Raw genomic sequence first — 25,318 nt, forward strand, 5'->3', positions numbered from 1 at the left:
TGGGCGTTGACCTTCTCCACATAGTGGCGGTAGAACAGCCAGTTACGTTGCCATTTGTAGTCCTGTTCGTCTTCGTTTGGGATAGACCTTTCCTACCATTCTGTGTTTATTATTTAATTACAGATGTTGAAGAATTCGATGGTTTGCACTATTTGGTCAGTTCTTTCTGTTCAGATGACTGAGATGCTGTCTTTTCTGTTGATCTCTGGCATTTGTGTTGTGCATTTGCTCATCATCGGCTTCTTGCTCTGTGATCTAACAGGGCAGGTCTGCATCTCTCAGTGTTGCAGCATGAGGCCACCATGCGCCCATCTGCACCACTTCTGAATCTAATTATGGCCGACAATACTAGATATCTCTCAGTAGGAGGCAGGCCGCTTCCATTCCTGTATGGAGCGTCATACTAAAGTGAGAGCCAGCCTCTTACAGAGCGGCGTCGATGTCGGCACGTGTATCGTCCTTCTCACAGCCTGTTAGTGTGCCATTTTCTGCCACTGCAGCGCCTTAGACTTCACGGCGATCTGGTGCTCACTGCCTTCATTCTAGTGTCCTGCTGGTTACTCCCTCCACCATCCTCACCGACGTTGAGGGCAGCTGACCGTGCAGGAAGGGGACCACTTCCGTCTCGCCTCTGGTCTGATCTACGGGTGAAGCTGCGTCCTTGCTGCGTCTTCACCTCCTTCGACGCCTCTTTTTGACGTGATCGGTGCGTGCCGAACTCGCCTTGAACGTCTTCTTCGTCGCTTGGAACGTCATCCACTGTTGCATTTCGCTGGCGTGGTTTCGGCCAGCAAAGACTCTGCAGCCACACCATCTTGCGACATGTGAACCACCACAGTAGGCGCATGCCAGTTGGTCTTATTTCCTCTCGGAAAGCTGGACTGTCGTGCTTGGCAGACCACTCGGCACACACTGGCTGATTGCAGCAGTATTTTGCTACATACTCCTCTTCTTGGTACTTATAGCACTGCGACTAAGTGACGAGTCCCACCGGGAGAGGATCCACTTTCACGCCAAAGCTCATGAACTTGTTCAGTTCATAGACCAGTTTGGCTTCCTTTCTTCTTTTCTAGATCTCAGCTATGTCTACAGCCAAGACAAGAACAAGCGTGGCAGCTTCTTCTTTTGGCGGTCCTGCTGTAGGTTTTTTTCATCCAGACTTGCTTTTCTTCTTATTTGTTCTGTTATGTAGACTGACAGCCACATCTCTGAACCCAGCAGGTAGCGTACCTCCGCAGACTGTGTATCTATTTCAAAGCCATGGTATTCCTCTGAAGAGCACCTTGATTGCTGCCATTTTCTTCTTTGGTTGCACCTTCTCTCGTCCTAGAACAATGTATTGGCTGCAGAGAGGCTTGAAAGCCTCATAGTCAGCGCAGAGTCCATTCGAACCTCTAGTAGAGCGTCATTGTCAAGGCATTTGATGATGATGTTTTATTTCACAGTGTCTTTGAGTGCGCAAAGGAAGCCCAACTAGTCTTCAGCCTGATACCGGACAAATATAGGTAGTGTCAAAGCATCTCAGTTACACATGGTCTGCTCTCTGACTGTGTCCATCTTATCACAGCTGGCAGAGTTAACGATTATGAGGTGGTTGCTGTCAGTGCTACCCAGTTCTTGTTGCAAGATTTTTATCCTCAGCCAGCTCCTCGGGCCACATCCCTGCTGTGCCTCCAGTCACAGTTGCCCTCTTCAGGTTCCCACATCCCTGTTTTCTCATAGAGTGTGCACACTGACACAACAGTTTGCTTCCACTGTTAAAACAACAAACACAATGGGTTTTCCAGGTGCATGCAACCCACGAGCTACCTGCTGGGTGCTGCCTTTATTTCCTCTCTCCCCTTCCCCTTCCAGCATCACCACTCGGCGCCCCCGGATACAGACCTAGTGCGATGATGAGGGAAGTGCAGTGTTGGGCGTCGACCCGTTTGCAAATAACACGTGTTCCATGTTTGAAGACCTTCTTATTTTTCAGGAAACAAGACGGAGCACAACTGACAAAGTGTGGCTTAACGATCCACACGCCATGCAACTAGTATTAAATAAGTAAGGAATTTTACTCTCCATGAAACTCTGTAACAGAAGAATTTACAGTATCCTCCAGATAGATTTAATATACTAAAGAACACTTAAATATGCACAACTCGTATAATTTACAAAAGCTACACAAAACAGAACCTTACGTCTCTCAACAATAAAACAGTAGCCAGTCCCACAAACTGCTTATGGCAGTTTCTAGAGCCCGTTCCTTCACGTGATTCTAAAATCAGTCGCGAGATTGAAACACTGACCAGGAAACATCAAGTGTTCCTAGATACACTATCCTCCTTCATGTGATTCTAAAATCAGTCGCTAGATTGAAACACTGATTAGGAAACATCGTATGTTCCTAGGCACACTATCCTCCAGGTACAACAACTCCCCCACTCTGTAAGAGGCAGAAAAAAGGCCCTTCCTCGCACCGGCATACTTTTCACCACCAGCTCGTCGTTTACTTACAGTGCAGGCGTCGTAGTGCTTGTTATTCTTGAAACGAATTGCACAGATCTGTGTAGGGTGGACGTTGTAATTGATGTCATGCCACACGGACTCACACAGCCACTGCTGCCATATGTGTATGTCCACTTTGCGCAGGCCATCTTGAATCTCTCCAAAGTACTGTGAAAAAAGAACAGTCTTTTCTTACACTAGAGTTACGCTAGTATGTTCCAGTTTTCAAAACCCAGTATTTAAGCACAAAAATATATGATGTGAATGTCTATAATAGGCCCACCATCAGAAGAGCTCAATATTTTAACACAACACAGAAATAAATAATAAGAACATCATGAATTACTATCTAATTTAAATTAGGACTCATCTCACATTTAAGGTCTGAAGCTGCAACATTGTTGTATCTCTGCAGAGAGTGCTCCACTCTCCACAGTGACAGAAAATAGCTTTAAAGTCTATCACTGACACTTCACGTATGTAATACTTGTATATAATTTCTCCAAGTATTGGAAGGTAGCTGTTTCTAATTTTTATTAGAATCAGATTAGGTGAATGTTTTCGAAACAGAACGAAAGTTTTGCATCCAGAAACAATTTGAAACACAGGAAGTAATTTCGAAAGTTATTGAACTCATTGAAATAGTTTTTATTTTCGTTGAGTACCAAAATATCTTCCTCGGCGACTGGGTGCTCTTAAATTTCATACCGCATTTTCGTTTACTATGCAAAGCTCCAGATTTTTTTGGTCAGTATTTAACCCACATTTGTATGAAGTTTAAAGTCTTACCTCCTACAGTAACCACGTACAAATTATGAAATTCAAACGCGGCATAGATTTTTTCTGTAAAGTCTGCAGACATGTCTAAAGTCTGTCCTTAATTTCAATTAGCGCCTGAGTTACGCTTTTTCCTTGACAAATTTTCTCATTGAAGGGCAGGGTAGAGAAATTAGAGAAATTTTCGCTCCCAGAAAGTATCCTATTTGAGAAATACCAGGCGCAGTGCTTTGAGCAGAGGAAGTAACGACACAGAATGAGATAACGATGTGATTGGCATAATGTTAACGGAAGTAGTCCAGTGAGTTCGCTGTAAAATGCCAGCAAATTTAAAGAATACCGCAAAGTAGTCGATTACAAGGGAGTTGCAATAGTATCGCAATTTCACCATTGGTTGGGAATGTTGCATCTACATGTGCAAGCTGGCCGGAGTGCCGACCGGTGTGGCCGACCGGTTCTAGGCGCGTCAGTCTGGAACCGCGCGACCGCTACAGTCGCAGGTTCTAATCCTGCCTCGGGCATGGATGAGTGTGATGTCCTTAGGTTAGTTAGGTTTAAGTAGTTCTAAGTTCTAGTGGACTGATGACCTCAGATGTTAAGTCCCATAGTGCTCAGAGCCATTTTTTGAACCGGCCGGAGTGGACGAGCGGTTCTAGGCGCTACAGTCTGGAACCGCGCGACCGCTACGGTCGCAGGTTCGAATCCTGCCTCGGGCACGGATATGTGGGATGTCCTTAGGTTAGTTAGGTTTAAGTAGTTCTAAGTTCTAGGGGAATGATGACCTCAGAAGTTAAGTCCCATAGTGCTCAGAGCCATTTGAATCATTTTGAATCTACATGCGTAATGGGGGGTTCAAGCTTAGTTCTGGCCATCGACTTTTACATTTTCATCTTTTCTAATCTTTCTCAAGTTGCTCTCAGAAAATTACGGGTAACTCCTTCTCCACCATGTACTAACTACACGGTAATGGTCGCCGTAGCCCAGCCGTTCAGTGCTTTAATGATGTCTTTAGTAGTAATCATAGGCCGTATAACTGCTCATCGATGTATATATCTACACTACTTTCTTTCTACAGGACAAGAAAGCTTCTGTTCGACTCTTCTGAATTATGTAAGAAGTAGCTTGGCTAATGTAACTATGCTTCTCAAACTTCAGTTGTACCCACCAACCTTTTCTAATCGAAAATAGTATTAGCTGCCACTGAGTTCCGTTTTCTGTAATGCACTATAACTTGTCCACGATGTCACTTCGATATCATTCGTGGGGAGCGAATATTTTTCTTAAATTATGGCCAATTTTGAGCTTGATGTCCTACAATATATGTTAATGAAATAAACTCAGTCACTTGAAAATGGCATACAAGACAGAAACATGGGGCGTAATTAGATAATGAACAATGCAGCCAACTGGCGGTGTGTTCATTTCTTTAAACAAAAGTTGCTTATGAAATATAGACCTGCTCTATTTTGGTGGCAAGCACGGTTGAAGTTCAGCTTCTCGAATAAGCTATGTTTCTATAATACCTCATTGTTAACAGTGGTTACAATGGTATTCGTCTACTTAGGATAGATGCTTTGTTCTTTGACAGCAAAATTTCAACATCCAACGCTCTACACTTTTTCTGTGGAACTGATTCCCAGTCATTCAGCTGGCATCATCAGTCTTTTACCAAAGTATTTTAAATCTGCATTCTTTGCAGATACCTGCACATAGAGTGGACAAAATCATTTTTGTATATTTCAGACATCACTGACAAACCTATTACACACATCCCGTCTATGTGACAAAGACGTATTCACATGACTGAGGGATACTCGTAATGATCGAACTGAAGGAGGTAAACGCGCTGGCGAAAAAAATCGCAACACCAAAATATAATTAATGTAGAGAAATAATATTTCTGGATTACATTTCTCTAGGTAACATACTTAAGTGATTTACATTGCAAGATCACAGGTTAACATAAGTGCGAGATAAACCATTGCAAATGTGAAATGCCGGTACATTAGTAATTGGTTTAAACGCCAGAATGTTGAATGCAAGCGTGCAAAGGTTCATGCATTGTGTTTTACAGGATGTCAGTATATGGGACGTATTTCCATGACTGTTGCACTTCGTCAGTCAATACAAGGACGGTTAAAGCTGTTTATGGATGAGGCTGGAGGTGTCATCCAATGATGTCCCTTATGTGCTCGATCGTAGAAAGATCAGGTGATCGAGCAGGACAAGGCAACACGTCGACACTGTGGAGCATGCTGGGTTACAACAGCTGTCTGTGGACGAGCGTTATCCTGTTGTAAAACACCCCCTGGAATGTTCTTCATAAATGGCAACACAACTACATGAATGACCAGACTGACGTAAGTGCAATAAGTGTGCGTGGGATAACCACGAAAATGCTCCTGCTGTCATGCGAAATTGCACTCCAGACCATAACTCCAGGTGTAGATCCAGTATATCCAGCATGCAGATAGGTTGGTTGGAGGCCCTCAATTGCCTTTCTTTTAACCAACATACTATCACCACTGGCACTAAGATAGAACCAGCTTTCATCAGAAAGCACAACTGAGCTCCACCCTGCCCTTCAATGAGATCTCACTTGACATCATTCTAGTCGCAAATGGAGGTGCTCAGGGGCCAGTGGAATGCCCGATACAGATTATCTGGCTCGGAACTGCTCTTGAAGTAATAGATTTGTAACAGTTCGTTGTATCACTGTGGTACCAAATTCTGCACAAATTGCTGCAGCATATGCACTACGATGCGTAAGAAACATACGCTGAACATGATAGTCTTCCCACGTGGCCGCTGAAGCCTGGTCGTCTTGCGACCAAACATTCTCGTGACCATCGCTACCAACAACCATGTACAATGGCCACATTCCTGCCAAGTCTTTCTGCAATTTCGAGTGCGGCTGGTCGCGGCGGAGGTTCGAGTCCTCCCTCGGGCATAGGTGTGTGTGTTCGTCCTTCGGATAATTTAGGTTAAGTAGTGTGTAAGCTTAGGGACTGATGACCTTAGCAGTTAAGTCCCATAAGATTTCACACACATTTGAACATTTGCAATATCAAAGAAGAAACATTCAGCTTCTCATAGCCCTATTACGCGGCCTCTCTCAGGCTCAGTGAGATGTTGATAATGGCTTCTTTGTCGTCTTGAAGGCACTCTTTCCTAACATCATCTCACCATGTCCAGTCTCAAAGGTAACTAACGCTCACGACCGTTACAGCATGTGTTTAGAGCAAACTTGATTTGCATCCTCATAGTGGTACTACTAGCGCCTTCTTACGCGACTGAGGCGAAATTTGAATAGACACTATCTTTCAGATGTAGAAACACACCTGCCAACTTTCGTTTATTTTGCACAACTCCTTGCTACTTCAGATTTTTTCCGTCGGTATAGCTCTCTGTAGTGAAACTTCCTGGCAGATTAAAGATCTGTGTTGGACTGTGATCGTTGCGTCGAACTGCGCGCCAGTCTAAACAAGTAGGCAACGAAATAAATAATGTAGCGACAACAACACGTACATACAATGGGGAGAGAAATCTGGAGTTTGTCTGATAAAGTACATTAAATACGCCCATAACAGCAAAACCGCAATAGCAAAAGAAATTAGAGTTTGAAAAGAGCGAAAATAAGAGTAATAATTAATAGTTCTGGATTCAGACTAACTGGGTCGCGATGGTGAAAGTCAAACATCAGATATTCCTCATATGACGCGTTTTGGAATTTGTCCATCATCAGATATGCAGGAGCTATTATTACGCGTAGATACAGTATGAAATGAAATGAGTGTATGGAATTGTTGGCCGGGAGGCCCCATCCTGGGAACTTCAGCCGCTAAGTGCAAGTCTTATTGCAGTCGACGCCACATTGGGCGACGTGTGCCAGTGATGAGGATGAAATGATGATGAGGAGAACAGAACACCCAGTCCACGAGCGGAGAAAATCTCCAACCAGGCCGGGAATCGAACCCGGGACCGATTGCAGGGAAGGCAAGCATGTTACCACCCAGCTAAGTATACAGACAAGTAGATACAATGTTCCAGTAGTACTTGAAACAAACATTAGCGGACTACTGATAATTGTAACAATGGTCGCCTGCCTCCTGTATTACTTTACGTCACATTTGTAAAAATAAGAGTGTCAAGACAATAGCCTCTAAAAAAACCGAAAGTAAAACGCTAAATAATGGAAGGCTTCAGGTCTAAAGTGGGTGAAAAATAGAAAAGAATAACAAAAAAAATGGCTCTGAGCACTATGGGACTCAACTTCTGAGGTCATTAGTCCTCTAGAACTTAGAACTAGTTAAACCTAACTAACCTAAGAACAGCACAAACATCCATGCCCGAGGCAGGATTCGAACCTGCGACCGTAGCGGTCCTGCGGTTCCAGACTGCAGCGCCTTTAACCGCATTGAAGCAATGAGACCTTGGTAAGTGGCTGGGGGGAGTTGCACCTCATTAGCACAGCCAGTCACCTAATTCCCGTAATTCCGAGGACGTGCACGATGACCTCTGACGCCACTTTCAATCACATCCCAAATGTGCTCGATCAGGTTAAGATCTGGTGATTTGGGGAAGGGGGCACATCAATTGGAACTCGCCATAGTGTTGCTCGAACGACTGCGTTACATTCCTTGCTTTGTGACAAGGCTCATTTTCTTACTGAAAAATGCCATTGCCCTCGAGAAACATGATCGTCATGAAGGGTTGTACGTGGTCTGCAACCAGTGTACGATACTGCTTGGCCGTCATGGGGTCTTGCACGAGCTCCACTGGACCCATGGATGCACACATGAATATTCGCCGGAGCATAATAGAGCCACCGGCAGATTATGTCTGTCCTGCAGTCTGAGCGTCAAGAAGCTGTTCCCCTGGAAGACGACGGACTCACCCTCTCCTATCGACACGATGAAGAAGATATCGGGTTTCGTCAGACCATGCAACACTCTGCCACTGCGCCAACGTCCAGAGCCGATAGTCATGTTCTCATTTCAGTCGCAGGTGCGATGTTGTGGTGTTAACATTGGCACATGCATGGGTCATCGGCTGCAGAGACCCGTCGTTTGGAGTGTTTGGCGCATTGTGTGTTCAGACAAACTTGTATTCTGCCCAGCATTAAAGTCTGATGTCACTTCTGTCACAGCTCCCAGCTGTCCTGTTTTTCCAGGAAACTGAGAATGTTGGTAACACTTAGAAAAATAAATGAAACTCTGTATTAAAAAGATGGCAGTTACAGTGATGTGTAACCTAAAGAGTGAACTGAAAGTGAACTGTAAGATGTCCACCTGGTTGCCAGATGAGAAAAAGCAGTTTGCTTGGATAGAATGAACTAGAAGTTACCTGTAAGTACCTTTCCATTTTATAAAAAACGCGAAGGAACTGTTTTTAAATCTATAACCTAGATGTGAAAAATAATCTACGTGTAAAAATGGACAAATCATGTAATATTTCAGGACACCCACTGAAGATGCCTTATAAAAAAGGCGAAACGCGTCTGGGTGCACAATTAAAAATAAAAATTTCGATGTGCAGCATGCAAAAAAGGCATTTTCTTTGAAACAACTGCAATTTATATACAGCTGCTTCGAAAATGACCATTACAAGAAACGTCTTATACAAGCCTTGCGAGGCATTTCCAGTTGGTCTCTACCACAGATTCAGAAGACTACATCTCAACATCCATAAAACCATGGAACACATAAAGTTCAACAATACCTGTAAATCCAGTAACCTTCTACCTAACTATATCCATGTAAATATTAAAAACAGTTCGTCTAGTTCTATAAAAACGAATGAAACAGCTCAGAAAGTTTGGCTAAAATACGAAATCAAAGCTCTACACTCGAAAAAACAAACTTTATCTCTAAAACTATATAATACAGATGTACAACTTCCAGATAACATTAACACTCCTGCTGTTTCTTCTGATCTGGTCAGAAAGGTTGAAAGTTACACTGGCACTGTTTTGAAAGAAAATGAAGAAAAACATAAGAAAAAGATAACACAGCTGATGAGACAACAAACACAACAAAGAAACTTAACAATAAACAACTAAAACACACACACACAAATTTTATCCACGTTTGATGAATCTCACAGACACACAACTCAACAATGAAGGAAAAGAGCTCTTAGAAAAAGGACTGAAATATAACATGAATACAAAAGTAGATGAAGAATATACAGAAAACCTCATAATACAATAAGAAGCCATTCTAAAGCGTGAGGAGAAAAGTCAAAACAGCAATGTAAACACTGGGCTAACAAGGGAATTGATAAGAAAAGAAATACTTAAAAATATTACAGATACAAAAACGCAAACTGACATAAAAAGTAAAAACACAGAATCTGAAACACTCATAAAACTCAGAAACAAACTCCAAAATGAAAACATCATTATTACTAAAGCATACAAAGGAAATATAGTAGTTCTTATGCCCAAACAGCAATACATTGACAATGCACAAGAGCTCATTTCACAAAATAATATTAAAAAATTGAAATCAGACACAACAAACAGATTTCAGGCCAAGGTAAAGAATATGTTAAAAATATAGACTACACACTGGATGACAGAGAAAAAGGTAAATTAATACAGAACGATCCTACAGCACCCACTCTCTAATGCCAACCAAAAATCCATAAACCAAATATCCGAGTATGACATATTTTAAACTTAAAAGAAGCTACTTAAAAGAAGCTCCCACTTACAAACTTAAAGGGATCATGTTGATATTACTAACAGAAACTTATAAAATAGAAGATGACAGTACTACAAGCAACAACTCACAATTAATAAACTTATAAATGATATAAAAATCCCAGACACAGCTACTCTACTCTCTTTTGACATAGAAAACATGTACTCTAATATTCCAATAGCAGAAACAATAAAAATCATAGAACAAAATCTGAAGGACAACAGCCAGCTACCTGATGAACACATCAAAGAAATACACAAGTTTCTGGAACTGATAACTGAACAAAACTAATTTAATTTCAATAATGAATACAATTTTTTTTTATTTCTTGCAAAATTCACATGTAGTTTACTATGTTTTCCATTAAAATATTTATCAATTATATGTTCTTTGATTCCAAAGCTGTCTTACCAACCACCACAATCTTCTTTTAAAACCATAAAACTAAAAAAAATTGGAAAATTGTTTATCATGATTCTCAACATCAAATGTGTATGTAATAATTCACTTTCTCATAGATTTATTAAATAACACATTTGATGTTTGTTTTAAAATATTTTTATGTCTGAATTTTCTAACTCTTCCAAAACTTTAAACATAGCCATATACATAGAATAAATCCTTCAACAGAATTAAGAAATGCTAGAATTTTCTTATTTTTGATATATTCTAGAACAAATTTTTTTCATTTATTTCAATAGTTACTTTAGATGATGGAGACTTATAAAACAATTTCAATCTAGAATATCTTGAAAATTTATCCATTTTTTGAATTCATCTTTTCATCATTATTTTTTAATGTACTCAACATTTTTAAATGCCAATAACGTTTTTGAATATTCTTTATTCCAAATTCAATTTAAAAATTGCTTATAATAATATTTGAAATTTAGGGCTGTGTTTTCCAGAAAAAGAGAATTCCATTTTTATTGTATTTATTTGAATGATATTAATTTAATCAAGCTATAAACATTGTTCTGTAACAATCTTTTGAATATTTCTGTGAAGTAAAAATATTAATCGATTTATTAATCCTACATTTTTTTCGATTTGACAACTTCCACTTACATAGATAAGTATTTCCTAGAAGAAGCAATAGTTAAAAAATGAAAATAATTTTTTTTAGTAATTGGAGTCAATCAACAACTTAAAAATTATGCCAAATGAAATTTAATAATAACTGTTAATAACATTTTAATTGTATATTATAACATTATTCTTCGATTCAAAACTATTATGATAATTATCAAAACCAATCCATTTTACGAAAGCTGTATCATCTTTTGTTTATTTAATTTTTGTGTAAGATAATATCTGAAAACTTTGTCTTTTACAATTCTTAAATATAAAAAATTTCTTTCTCTATCTAAACTATTTTCTTTTTATATGTTTGGATTAGAACGAATGACTTTTCCATTGTCGAAAATTTCTGTTGACCAATTAACTACATAGCCTCTTTAAAAAATGCCTATTAATGTCCTGATTCTTACTTTATCGCCTACAAAGCTTAGACTCTTCAAAATTTGTAACATAAACAGTTTGTGATAATCGTTCTTGATTTTCTTTGTTTACATGTTTGGTTTAATTTTCATTGTTGAATATTTCATGTTATAATATTCATCAACTTGCTTTTTAACTATATCCATCCATTTATAATTACTGTGTAAGTCAAATTAATATCTTTTCTTTTCTTAAATCCTATTAAATCTATCAAATACAATGCTTTTATTTCTGTATAAGTTGAATAATGAATAATTTTGTATTTTTTCATAAGTTCTCGAAAACCTTTAATATAAAATTCTTTTCCATTACGTCTTTGTAAAAGATATCTTTCCTTTAAATTTTTTCAAAACTATGAGCTGTATTTTTATATGTTTTATCCTTAACTGGAATTGCCTAAGGAATTTTTAAAATCCATTTATTATGGTTGATAAATATTTTATACCTTATTTATTTTTGAAATTCCTTTTAAATTTCTTTGATACATTTCTACAAAATCCAGTGGCCACAAATGATCTACACCAAAAAAAATAATTTATCGTCTTGTAAAATTTTTACTCACCCATTTATGTAATACATTAATTATTTCTTCTCGAATATTATTATCAGACTTCTCCAGCACCTACAATACTTTTTAATTAACCTAGTTTTCTTAGTTGTACAGACTGAACAAACACTTTCAAATGTTTGTTACAAGTTTGCTGTTATTCGATTTGGATGTATTACATCACTAAATTTTTTACATTTTACATACTAAATATGACTATTTGAAGAATGGTTGTATTTAGAAAAAATATTTATAAAATTTTAACTAAATAATGAACATCCAGAAAAGTATTATATTTTCTAAAATGTAGCTCATATTATCTTGAAAATGTAGATACTTTTTACTGACTTCAACTAAATTGACTTCATGTTTCTCTTTTTGCATTAAATTTATAGTTCTCGATTGTTCATTATTATTAAAAAAGCAATCTTGGTAATATATTTTATTTTTGGCAACAATCTTATAATGTATTTTGTTTTTATAAACAATATTACTGATATTTTAATTCTAACATGACATTTTGTTTCCACTTTTGATTTATTCTCCTCTGCTCATCAACTATACAAGCATACATTTGTGCTCTTGAATCACAAAGTTCTACCAATATTTTTCCTTCACATTCATCTTTCAGTTTTCTAATACTTTTTATTTACTCGAGGTATATTATAAATAGAACATTCTGAATAATCAAAAGTATCAACAAAATCATTAATTGGTATTATATCTTTATAAAATATTTAAGTTTTTGTACAATGTCACTATCAGTATATTGATAAAAAAGTTCGTCTTTTGTCCAAATTTAAGTTTCATAACATTATAATAAAAATCATACCTTATTTCTTTGGATTAGAACTATAGTCACTGCAATATAAATAGGTTTATTAAAGAAAATTTTAGTTTCTGTCACTCCAAGAGCAACTAATATTCGTTACTTTTTTCAAAATTTGCTTTGCTATCAATATCTCGCATTTTTTTGCATTTTCAACTAATTTTTGTCTTCTCCGTTTCCTATATCTTGCAATGTTTTTCTGAGTACCAAATTAACCAGAATTTATAAGACTCTTCTAGAAATTCATCTTTTGCTTATCAGTTTTCGTTATCTTCATTCCTAAGAGAGCTACTATTTAATATTTATATAATGAATTACATAATAATATTTATTATCTGAAGTAGTTAATTTTTTGCATTAGTTCTTGGTACAATTTGAGTTTCAGATGCTAAAGGTAAATTATTTCATAAATCACATAATTCTTTTTGATATCGTAAATCGACTTTGTAAATATAACTTATGTTTAGAAGGATCTAAAATTGCACTTCGGTTTTTAGAACCATAATTTTTTGGTCCAGTTCAATCAAATTCGCCATAAGGTATATATCGACTCATAGTATACCTATATAGATTATTTTCATCTAAATAAACTAAAAAATGCAAGATATTGTTTTTTTCAAAATTATTCATTTGCTTAGTATTTGATTCACCATGTCATTTACAACACGACCTTCTACTCCTTTTCCAACTACTAGAATCATATCGCATTTGTCTAATAATTTAAGTGGTTAGTCAGTTATAATATTGCACCCAATAGAAAACAGGTAATGTAAAATACCAAGATGGATCTAAACCATATACATCTTCAAAAAAGTTTCTAAAATTTCTAAAACACCAGCCTAAGACGAAACATCAATTTTGAGTTATATAAGACAGTATTCTAGTTTATTTTTTATCCAACAATGTTTACCAAAATGATTCTACACATTTATAACCTACATTACTTACTTTATAGTCTTTAATTTATTATAAAATATCTGTTTTGCTGGAATATGTGTTTCTTCAAATTGTTCCCAATTATTCATATAATCATAAGGATAAACTCCTTTTTTGTTTCTACATTTTTTAGGTATCCATGTGAAAAAATCACCCTAATATTTTCCATTTGATTGGTTTTTAAACTTGAAGCAAGCTTCTCAAGACTTCAAGCTTAAATTTTAAATCTATCAATAAATATCATTTTCAGATTTTTGAAAACTAATATATCTATGTTCATTATTTAGTGTTAAATCAATACATTTTCCATTGTTACCAAGGACATTTGCAAATAAATGAGAATCATCACCTGACAAAGTAATACAAATAAATCAATATTAAATCACAATGTGTTAGTTTTAGCATTATCACATAACTGATGTTCATCATAATAATTTGCAGAATAAGAATATTTTATCGATTTATCTTGCCTAGATTCTTCTTCATTTGTCAGTTGTTTCATTTCCTCAATTAACAATAAATGGCACCAATTTTTAAACTTATTTTTCATGGATACTACAAACTTTTATTACATTTAGACCCTCCTTATATAATTCGATTCTTATAGTATTCACTGATATATTTAATCAACAATTGAAACCACATGGTTAATGTGTTCGACATTTCATAGTAGACAATCTTTTTGGATTTGGATGACAGATATCCATTTAATAATAAACATTCAACATCTGCAAAAATAACAAAAGGAACTTTAGGATAAACTTAAAATTTTTAAGGTTATGTACTGACCTTTTTCATTTAGTTCTCTTTTGACCAACTCAATAATTACACAATTTTGAGTAAGTATCTAAATATTCTATATTATTAAAGTATAAATACGTATGACAATTTTTGATCCAATATATTTCAAGAGCTGTGTTACAATCTGTCGATTAAAAACTTTTATCCAAGAGTTGTAAGAATTAATTCCATTTTTAAAATATAATAAATAAATATTAGTTTCTTTTATTGTGTATGTTGTTTATAATGATATAATTGATATTTTATGCCAAATGAATATATGCTAATAGGTGAATTAATTTTTGTCACAAATCTTCGAATATCATCACTTATGTGTGGTAACCCAAAATCTTTAATTTTTCACCAATAACGAATCTACTGTTTTATATTCAGTATCCTTTTGTGGATTTTCATTATTTTTATTTTCGAAATGAAGTACTGGCAATTTGTAGACTACTGAAAATGTTTTTGATCATAATTTTTACATTATTACAAGCTAATTTGTTCTTTTATTTTTCTTGTTAATTAATATAAGATGACTATCTTTATTCTATTTAATGTCTATCCAGAATCATAAATTTGAAAAATGGCCTTTTTTAATATCTTGTTCCCTTTTTCTGATTTTTTTAACTTAGTGTTTTTCTGTAGGAAGTATATATTTTTCAGTTTGATGACAAAATTCATTAGTTGTCTGCGGTTTATATATACAACATAAATTAAAATTTATTTTCGAACTGTTACATAATTTAAAATTTTGTCACACAGTTTTCATAATTATTGGCTTTCCAGCATTCTAGAAATTGTTAGTCTCAAAAGACAGTAAAAAAATTTTGAAATTTTCGGTTTGTTATCTTTTTTTGTTTCCACAAAACAAAATTGGTATAGAAAGTAAATATTCACATAATGGTTTAGTTCATCATTTTTAAAAACTCCATTATCGTTTTCAATTTTAGAATAAGGCAATCATTACCAAATTAGCGTTTGATTCGTTTTTCTTATTAAGCATTTAACTGAACATACAATTAAATTATGTTTATTTTTAATATATGATGTCCATAAAATTTTTCTAATTTACAATATCGCAAAGTACATTTACAGTTAAGTTACTTTTAAGAAATATACCAACTTTTTGAGTCATTTATATTTTAGTATAGAAATCCCTTCCTCAAGAAACTGAAACAGATACTCATTTTTGGTTTTTTTCCAATTATTCTTTTTGCTAATGTACTGGCAGCAGCTAAATGTGCTAATGCAGCTAATAATAATAGCAAAAATCCACCATCACGTTCTACTCATCCAGAACATGTCGGAATACCAAATGTTATAAGTCAATTTCCAGCAATATTTTGATCTTTCTTTCTTTCTTTTTTGAGTATCAGTTGCAATATTATCAATATTATTTAATTCTTCCGTATTTAATTTAATTTTCATTGCTTTAGGTTTAGTTTTAGCATTTCAAAATAAAGTACAAGCAATCGATTAACTGTTCCATAAAATATGGAAGGTGCAGCCACATAAATTCGACTTCTTCTAATATTTCGGCTCAACATCATCCAGCCATGTTCAGGGTGAGCCTAGGTGACTGACGGTCCAGCACTTGCTCCATCCTTTAAATCCCACAGACCACTCAACTGTGCATGTGGCCCAGATACACAAGGCGCCAGAGACGCTGATTGGAGAGGTGTGACATATGCATCGAATTAGATCTATGGCTGCACACTTGATCCACATGGTGATATCAATGTATTGCAAAGGGCTGCACTGTCACGACATCTTTGTGAGATTATTACAGGAATTGCCGGATTCCATCATCTTTCCAAGCTGAAGCCACCATCCCTATTAAATAAACTGGTCGCCAACCGTATTTCAATTGCTTCTTTCACTACTGAGTCACAGAAAGATGGAGTTGAGGCTAAAATTTCAACGTTATCATACACTATAGAGTGCCCATTGTCTATACAGTGCTCTGCCACTGCAAATTTATTAGCCTGTAAGAGCTGAGTGCTTTGTGCATCTCTCCTGGATTGTACATGTCGTCTGTTCAACATATGAACGCCCACACTTGAAATCCTAGGCTTCTGAAGCACCAAATCGTCTTTAACGGAACCCAGGAGTGCTGCTGTCTTCGGTGAAGGGCGAAAAATGACTTTCGCTTTGTGTTCACTGAGGATCCGTCCTATTTTTGACGATAGGTTTCCCAAGTATGACAGAAAAGCCTTGCATTTTAACTTTCTAAAACCTACTGTTGGTTTCTTTTGTAGTGCCTTACATATCTGCTGTGGAGAGTACCTGTTGGCCTCAGAAACATTTCTCATGTGTAGAAGTGCATCCACCAGACTGATCTCTACAGCAATGACGTCTGCTCTGAGTACCAGGGTTCTAAGTACACTCATCATCTGCAAAGGATGGTGGGAGCTATTTGCATGTAAATATAAATGGATATGGATCTGTTTTCGATACACTGCAAGTCTCAATGTGTCATCATCTAGCCACAGATCTAATTCCATGCACATATCTTATCTCTTTGCCATAGATCAACGTCTCTGGCGCTTTGTGCATCTATGGCACAAGTGCTGGAGCGTCAGTCACCTTGCCTAACTCTGAAGATGGCTGGACGATATTCAGCCCAAATATTAGAAGAAAAAGTCGAATTTATGTGGCTAAACGCCCCAAATTTTATTGAACAGCTTAACGATTGGTTATACTTAAATTTAAAGTGCTAAAACTAAACCTAAAGCAAAGAAAATTACGCATAATAACGAGATTAAAATTTATAAATACATTTCTAAAATATCTGTGAGTAGCAGCATTGAAATCATTCAAATTATCAGTTCCATCATTTATAGTTATTTCTTAGAATAGAAATTGGTTAAGAATAGGAACAAATAAAAGAAAAGACGTTTCATAAATAATTGCAGCGCCAAATATTAGTTCTGGTTTAAAAGGAGCAGAAAAACCTTTTTCACAATGAGAAAAATTGTTTTATTTTCTAAAGATTCGATGAGATGAATTAACATTAATATTAATTAATTCAAAAGGAATTATATTTTGGCTAATTGTTAGAACAGTGTTTCGTTATTTGGCATAATTTGATTATTAAAACCTAAAAATCTTCCAATTTAACCTTTTATATCTGCATACAATTTAACATCATTTTCAACAATAAATTTATTTTAAATTTTATCTTCTATAATATGTATATTAGTCTTTTAGTCTTACTAATTTTTCTTTATTTTTAAACTATATCGACCAATGGTACTATCTATTCTTTCACCTTCACAATATAATTTATAATGTGTTGGTACAATAGTTTGAGGTAATAATGTTGTTTGGAAAGCTATCAAAGCAACTTTAATATAATTATAAATTAATGGAATTATGTGACTCATCAATTATTATTAAATTAATATTATAATAAATGAAATGCAGTCAAAACTGCTGTAGCTATCACAATAATCAAGAAATTGGTTGGGTGCCACAAATGAGTATTCGTGAGAAATCGTTTTAAAAGACACGGTTAGCTTTTACCACAACCAAATCAGTGTGCTGTAATTGTACCAAGTGAATGTGAAAAAATTACATGAACTACTGACAATCATATTTTAGTGCCAGGATAGTTAAACTGAGATAAAGTATATGATTATTTATTCATTCTAAAAGTTAGATCAGTCAAAAAATTCATAATTTATTATAAAGTGTAAAATACTTTTTAAAAATATTTTACTGTAATAAGAAAAATGAAGATATTATAGCATTAGATAATGTGAAGATAATTCAGTTGTTTTATTTTATACTTGAAAAACAAGATAATGTTAGAGAATATTTTACTACAGAAAGATATAAAGGAATCCATAGTGTTATTTAGCTGAAACAAATTCATAAAAACAGAAATAATTAGTAAGAAATGTTTTGCATTTTTAAACATTTTTGGACAGGATGATAAAAAACTATAACATATTTATCATGGGTTTGCTGAGGGCAGTATTAAATTTTTTGTCTTTAAAGAAATGTGCAGTAAATGATGCAATGATGATAAATTAGGAGTTTTTACAAAAGATACAACAGATATGACAATTTAGTTGATAATGAAAAATACAGAAATAATGTTCAAATTTATAAAAATGTAGAAAGCTTAGCAAAATATTTAAAAACATTAAAAACATAAAAACATAGAAAATTGAGGAGCATAACAAAATGAATTAAAATGTTAAAACATATAAAAACGTTCAAATATATAAAAACGTTAAAAACTTATAAAAATACATCAATAGCTATAAAATGTGTAAAATGTGCTAAAGGATCTAAAAACATTAAGAAAGTATAAAGATACATAAAAATAAAAATGTATTAAGCAACATTACAAATATGTAAAAACATGTGAAACATAAGAAGCTTTTATAAAAGATATAAACAAAAATGAAACATAACAATTCATTAGAAACCAATATGCAATTTAAAAACTAAAATATTAATTTTGTTATGCTTATTACATGTTTGCAAAATGTGATCACCTTAAAGGACTTACTATGTATTTTGTGTATGATTGAGAAGTTGTTATAAGAGCTAGATGAAACAGATGGATAAGGGAACAATTAAAAGTAGAATTTTAAACTGTAGAAAACCACCTAGAAAGGAACATGAGAAATAAGATCAACCCCTCATTGATACAATAGAAGATACAACAGGTAAAACTTAAAACCAACTGAAGATACAATATCATAGTGTACCATGAATTAAAGAATACGAAATTCCCCAGCATGATATAAATTAAGAGAAACAGAAATACGGGATTTATTAAATAAGTGTGAAGTAGAGGTTAAAGATAGAAAAAAGTGAGAACAACCCTCAAATGTGAAAAAAGTAGATGTAGGTGAAAAATGCTAGAATATGTCAACAATAGCGAATATACGATTTTTGGATCGGCACATTTAAATTTGTTGGTAAAATACCAGTTGCACTCGATTCTAATAAATTAGCAGTTGGTGACAAACATATAACGTAACAGATGGATTAATGAAACTTTTAATTCAAAAACAGATTACTCTCTATGATATGAATACAGAATTTGATACTGTTGATATATCAAATTAGATATATTATATCACTCAGGTGAATTATATTCTGATTATAACAGAAATAAAATAAAATCAAGTATAGGTAAGGAATATAAATATTTGATGAAAGAAATTCTCTATGTATATATTTAAAAAAAAAATTTCCAGTAATTTTAAATTCAAGTGAAGATGAAATAATAGGTAAGAATATATGGAAAAACCAATTAAATACATTTGGATGAATGATGTTGGAGATTTGATAGATATATAAGCAATTATTCATGGTGAAATATTAGCTGGAAATAAAAATTATTGCAAAGAAAAAGTTGGAATAACAAAAATGTTAACATTTAATTTAGTGATTTTGTTATTAATAATCCAAAAGTTATACCTTATGTAATGAGATGTTTTAATACCAACTTATTTAATCAGATTCATGAATAATTTACCTCCCACATTTTGGAAATGACTAAAATATGGAAAAGTACTCATTAATACTTTAATTAATAAAATACTTTTGAAATGTGTCTTCCTGGTTATAATTTTTGTGGTCCAAGAATCAGATTAGACATAATGTTATCTAGAACTGATTGAGGAATCATTCATTTTGGTGAAGCTTGTAAAAAATATAATATTGCATATAGAGACAATAAAGATTTAGATAAGAAACATGAAGTAGGTATAGAACTTCAGTTAACTGCAAAAGAAAGAATGCATGCTGAATATGCCTCATTTGGTGAAAAATTAGCAGCAACAGCAGTAAGAGGAATAATGTCTGAAAAACTAAAATTAGGATGGGCCTAGATGATAATGGTTGGAGATTAGCCCTTAACTCACAAGGTGAGTTTCCTGTAATGTATACTACCAGGTGAGGTCTCTGATTTAAGCTCTAATTCGTTGGAAAATTCAATATATCTTGTACAACATTTATGGTTACAACTATTTAAGTGTTGTTTAAACATTCCTTGATGCTTTTATTGCACGAAATGAAGCCAACAGGATCTTTTTTGTTAGAAGCAAAAATACTTTGTGTTGCTTTTTCAATAGTGCACAAAACGAACTGCTAGCGAACTGAATTTTACGTTCTGAAAAATTATGGTATCTCTGTGGAAAGCAAATTTTCGCACAAACCTAATTTCTAGGATTTAAACTTGCATATAAAACCTGAATTCTATAGCCAGAGAAAGAAAGGTTGCAAAATTAATATTCAGTACTGACATCTACATCTTTCTTTAGCACCACTCAGAACACATTTAATTTTAACTAATGCTAATGATTTTGTTGGAGAAACAGAAAGGTCTTTATCAACATTGTCCTGAAGTTCTTCCTCAGAATGGTGCTCTTGCTTGGTAGCAGAAGCATGATCACTGGCTACTGAAAAATCGTTGTCTTCTTTGTCTACTTCTGGTTCTATATCATTGACATCATTCTCCATTCACTGACTAAAATTTTCATTGTACATAGAGTGTGTAAAATTGTCATATTCGTGCTAACATGTTTTGTTCTGAACTGTCGAAAGCAGGTGCAGTTCACGAGGTGCGGTCCAGGAGACCCCATCACATGTCAACTACATATATCAACAAAAATCAAATAAAGTGATAATGCAACTGACAATAATAATTTTTAGGGTTGGTGATTAAAAGAAGGTAGGTGGTGTATAAAAACGATCTGCCATAATTGAACTACATGAGTGACTTGGATAATTCTGGTGCAGTCTGAGAGACCATACCTTGTGAGTTAAGGGTTATAGTTTTTTTAATTAAAATCGATAAGATGTTTTTTATCAAATTTTTATCAATATTTAATGTTTATACATTGGAATCTATTGATTTTATTCTCTTTGTGTCAATGAAAAAAGTAAAGATAGTTCAAATATTTCTTATAGAGAAATAGAAATTAATATATATATTGGATGCAGCTGAGTTCATGGAAATCATGCTCTATTGTACATGAGGTTTTTAATTTTCACACTGATGTCTTAGGTGACCCTCCATAGGATGGAAAATTAAATAAATAATTAATTGACAATTATGTTGCAAATTATTTGATTTTGTAACTGCTAAAAGGAAATAATATTTTATCAAGAAAATAACTTGCTTTTATTTCTTTGTCAGTTTTATTGAATTGACCCTCATCCCTTTCTGGCAAATTTGATATGAAACCATATATGTTTAGTAATGGTAAAATAAAAAAATAAGAAAATGATGTACTTTATCCATCTGAAGTATCTGGCGGTTTTTAAAGATATTATGTGGAAAGGAGATTTAACTGTCAATTTTCAGCCAGCCATGGTGGATGAGTGTATCAAAGTGCTTCAGTCCGAAACTGGGCTACTGCTATGGCCACAGGTTCGAAACCTGCATTGGGCATGGCTGTGTGTGATGTCTTTAGATTAGTTAGGTTTAAGTAGTTCTAAGTTCTAGGGGACTGGTGACCTCAGATGTTAAGTCCCATAGTGCTCAGAGGCATTTGAACCATTTGTCAATTTTCGTTAAGCTCTAGTGCTGGAAAAAATTTGAGATGGGCCAATAAAAATGATACTGGAGCTGAATTAAAAGTTTCATTACCAAAAAAGGAAACACTGAAAATATGGAAAATAGAATCTCTATCATCAAATATGAACATGATTATCAACTAGAATTAATATAAGAAAGATTAAAAACTCCGAAATACCAATATCTTTCTTTGAATTACAAACTTCATAAATTGCTAGATTGAATAATAAAAGTAACTTCGAGTTAGATGTAACAAATCATTATAATTGAACAACATTTGATAGATCTTATTTTCTTTTTTTTCAAATAAAAAGAAAAAATAATCAATTGGTTAAATTTCTTCAGTAATTAGATCAAGTTAAACTATGAGATATTTATTTTAAAAATGGAAGAAATGTAATTTTTCCACAAGAAATGTGGAATTTAGATCCACGAAACAATTCTTCAAAAGCTTATATAGCATTCTATGATTTTAAATTTCTAACACAACTAAAAGGGGATACTCATATAAATCCATATAATTTCATTATGAATTATGATATTTGTGTTGTAATACAGAATGTTTGAAAGAGAACTCCATAGTTTTAATGTGTACTAGAATATGTACAAAGTGGCATACACTATTCTAGTTGGTGGTGTTTGATTCATCACCTCTCTAAGTTTGGCTCCCCTGCAGTTGGCAGATCTGCTTAACCTTGAGACAGTACCACTGCTGGTTTTCTCCTCTGTTCCCTCAGTACAGCCAAGGTGGGTGTGCAGTGTAGTGCAGGGCAACTCAGCAACAATGTGTACTCCGAAACAGAAAGTGCAGTATGTTATTTGGCTCATGAAAACTGTGTCGGTTTCAAAAGAGCAATGTAATTTTAGATACCAGCATGTTGGTGAACCACTAACAGGAAAACTGTCCACCATTGGCGAAATGCTTTCAAGGAAACCAGTAGTGTTTTAAAAGCAAAAATCACCAGGTAGACCAAGAACTTTTGAAATGTTGTTGAACAGATCCGTTTTCGTGTTTTGGAGCCCAAGGAAGTCATTGGCCAGGCATAGTCTACAATTTGGAGTGCCTAAACGTACTGTGTATGATGTGTGTAAAAGACATAAGTTTGGTGTGAGAAGTGGAATAATGTCTCAACATGTGCAGGGCAACAAATGGATCCCACATTAGTGTATACTAACATTAAATAAAACTTGAAGGAATTTCCTTTCGTTAAGTGTACTCTTTGATGTAATTTTTCATTAATTTCCCCTATTAAATTTATATTTAAAACTAAGGAGTTCTTTTTCAAACAACCCGTATTACTCAAAGGACAAATATTGGTACAAATCGAGAAACAAAAGTGAAATTAACTGCTTTTTTAATGATAAAATTCCTTAAGCTTCTTGAAATTACACACTGTAATTTTTTATGGAAAAAGGAATTTAACTTACACTATTCGACAGAAAATGTTAATTCAGAATTATTAAAATATTTATATTTTTTTATTGAATTACGGATGTTTAAAAATAATATTAAAACAGAAATATAATCTTTTAATATTCTTGGTTCATTGTAAACTCTTTGAATGTATCATCGTAAATACAATAAATTGTGTGTTCAATACCTATTTTTATATGATATTTCATAAATTCTTTTAATGTTGTAGAAAAGAGAAATTTAACTTTCCTATTTCTTCCCACATTTCTGACACATCTTTATTGTAACCATACAATTCGAATTCATATATATTTTCACCATCAGTTCCTTTGATATTAACGATAACATTATTATGTTCTACAGTGCTCAAATGCTCTATAATTAAAGATGCCTTAAAACAATGTTTGCAGATATATCATTTTACTTGTTCCTCTCTTGGCTTATTATTTCTTGTAACTAAAATATTTTTCTGAAATTTAAATTCATCAAAAGCATAGGTCAGATTTCTAAATTAGATATCTTGAAACTGCAAAAATTATTTTGTTAGAATTTATAAGGAAAAATCTTATTTGATTTTAAAAATGAAAAAGGATTAGATTTTAAAAATAAAAATGTATTAGAATTTTAAAAACGAAAAATGAAAACTATTAGATTTTAAAAGTTAAAAATTATAGATTTGTTGTCACCATAGAAAATTTTAATTTTTATTCATGCTTTTGTGACCATAATAAGAGTCCAGGCTCCATAGGCAAACAGCCAGCCAACATTAAGAAATAGTCCACCAGGATGTAGGGACAAGATAAGCAGTGGAGGCTGCCAAGTAGGGCTTGTTGTTCAAATAACTTAGTGTTTGACTTCCTGCCAGAGGAAGCAGCATGACTCAAACTTGGGGAATCGAAGACACAAACACCAGGGCAATAATACAGCAAGAGAGAGTGTCAGTCACGTGCAGAAAGGACTCATGTGCAGCTAGAAATGAAAGTGCCATGTGGAACCGAATTCATTCTTGCACAATCCATCCAATTAGAGATGAGAGTGTCATGTGGAACCCTAGGCATTCTTGTGCAATCCAATCACTTAGAAATGAAAGGGTTGTGTGAAACAAATTAACTCGTGTGCACCCAAGTACATAAGAAACGAAATAAAAGGCCGGTCAGTGGAATAGCTAGAAGCAGAGATTCAGATGCAGATTCAGAGCCGCCAGTTTGGAGATACTGCAGCGAGACGCCAGTGGGGCAGAGTAGGCCCATAGTAACCGATACAGCTGATAAAGACTTCAACTACGAGGCGACGGTGATACACTCTGGTGGACACTCAGGAACTGCAGGTCAAGTAGGGTTTTTAGAGTTTCATTGGAATAGTGTTGAACAGAGGCTGTCAGCCTTTGTATCAATTACTTAGAGCGATTTCAGTGCTAACCAAGAACAAGTGATTGCTCTGTACTTGTTTCTTATATGTACCGGCAATTAGCTTTGAAGTAGCAAGTCCGAATAAATAGACTGAATCTTGCTAGGGGGTTTATGGTCCAACACCTCACATAAGTATTTGTGAGAATAAACTTGATAGAAACCAAGCAATCTTTTCTGTCTATTGCAATCTCTAATCTATTTTCAGGGAACTGATTTGCTTCAAATCAAGGAGATTCTCTCCCTCTCATCTCTGATATAAAGGTTGATAGCTATTTATAACTAACCCATTGTCATTAACGTCCCGATTGCGCTATGCAGTTCGCACTTACTTCATTCTGGTATAGTGAGGCTGTGCCGGGATGTGACAGATTTAAAAAATA

General features: G+C 34.4%; 1 protein-coding gene across 1 annotated transcript in view; it reads right to left on the reverse strand.

Annotated features, from left to right (window-relative positions):
• Positions 1 to 25,318, reverse strand: part of LOC124778564 (trypsin-like) — a 181,274-nt gene that overhangs the window by 136,746 nt on the left and 19,210 nt on the right. The window contains exon 4 of the mRNA XM_047253652.1: positions 2,500 to 2,658. Within this exon, the coding sequence (XP_047109608.1) occupies positions 2,500 to 2,658 (159 nt within the window). The remainder of the gene's footprint in view (positions 1 to 2,499; positions 2,659 to 25,318) is intronic.

The sequence above is a fragment of the Schistocerca piceifrons genome, chromosome 1 (genome assembly GCF_021461385.2).
Source record: "Schistocerca piceifrons isolate TAMUIC-IGC-003096 chromosome 1, iqSchPice1.1, whole genome shotgun sequence".
NCBI classification, from domain to species: Eukaryota; Metazoa; Arthropoda; class Insecta; order Orthoptera; family Acrididae; genus Schistocerca; species Schistocerca piceifrons.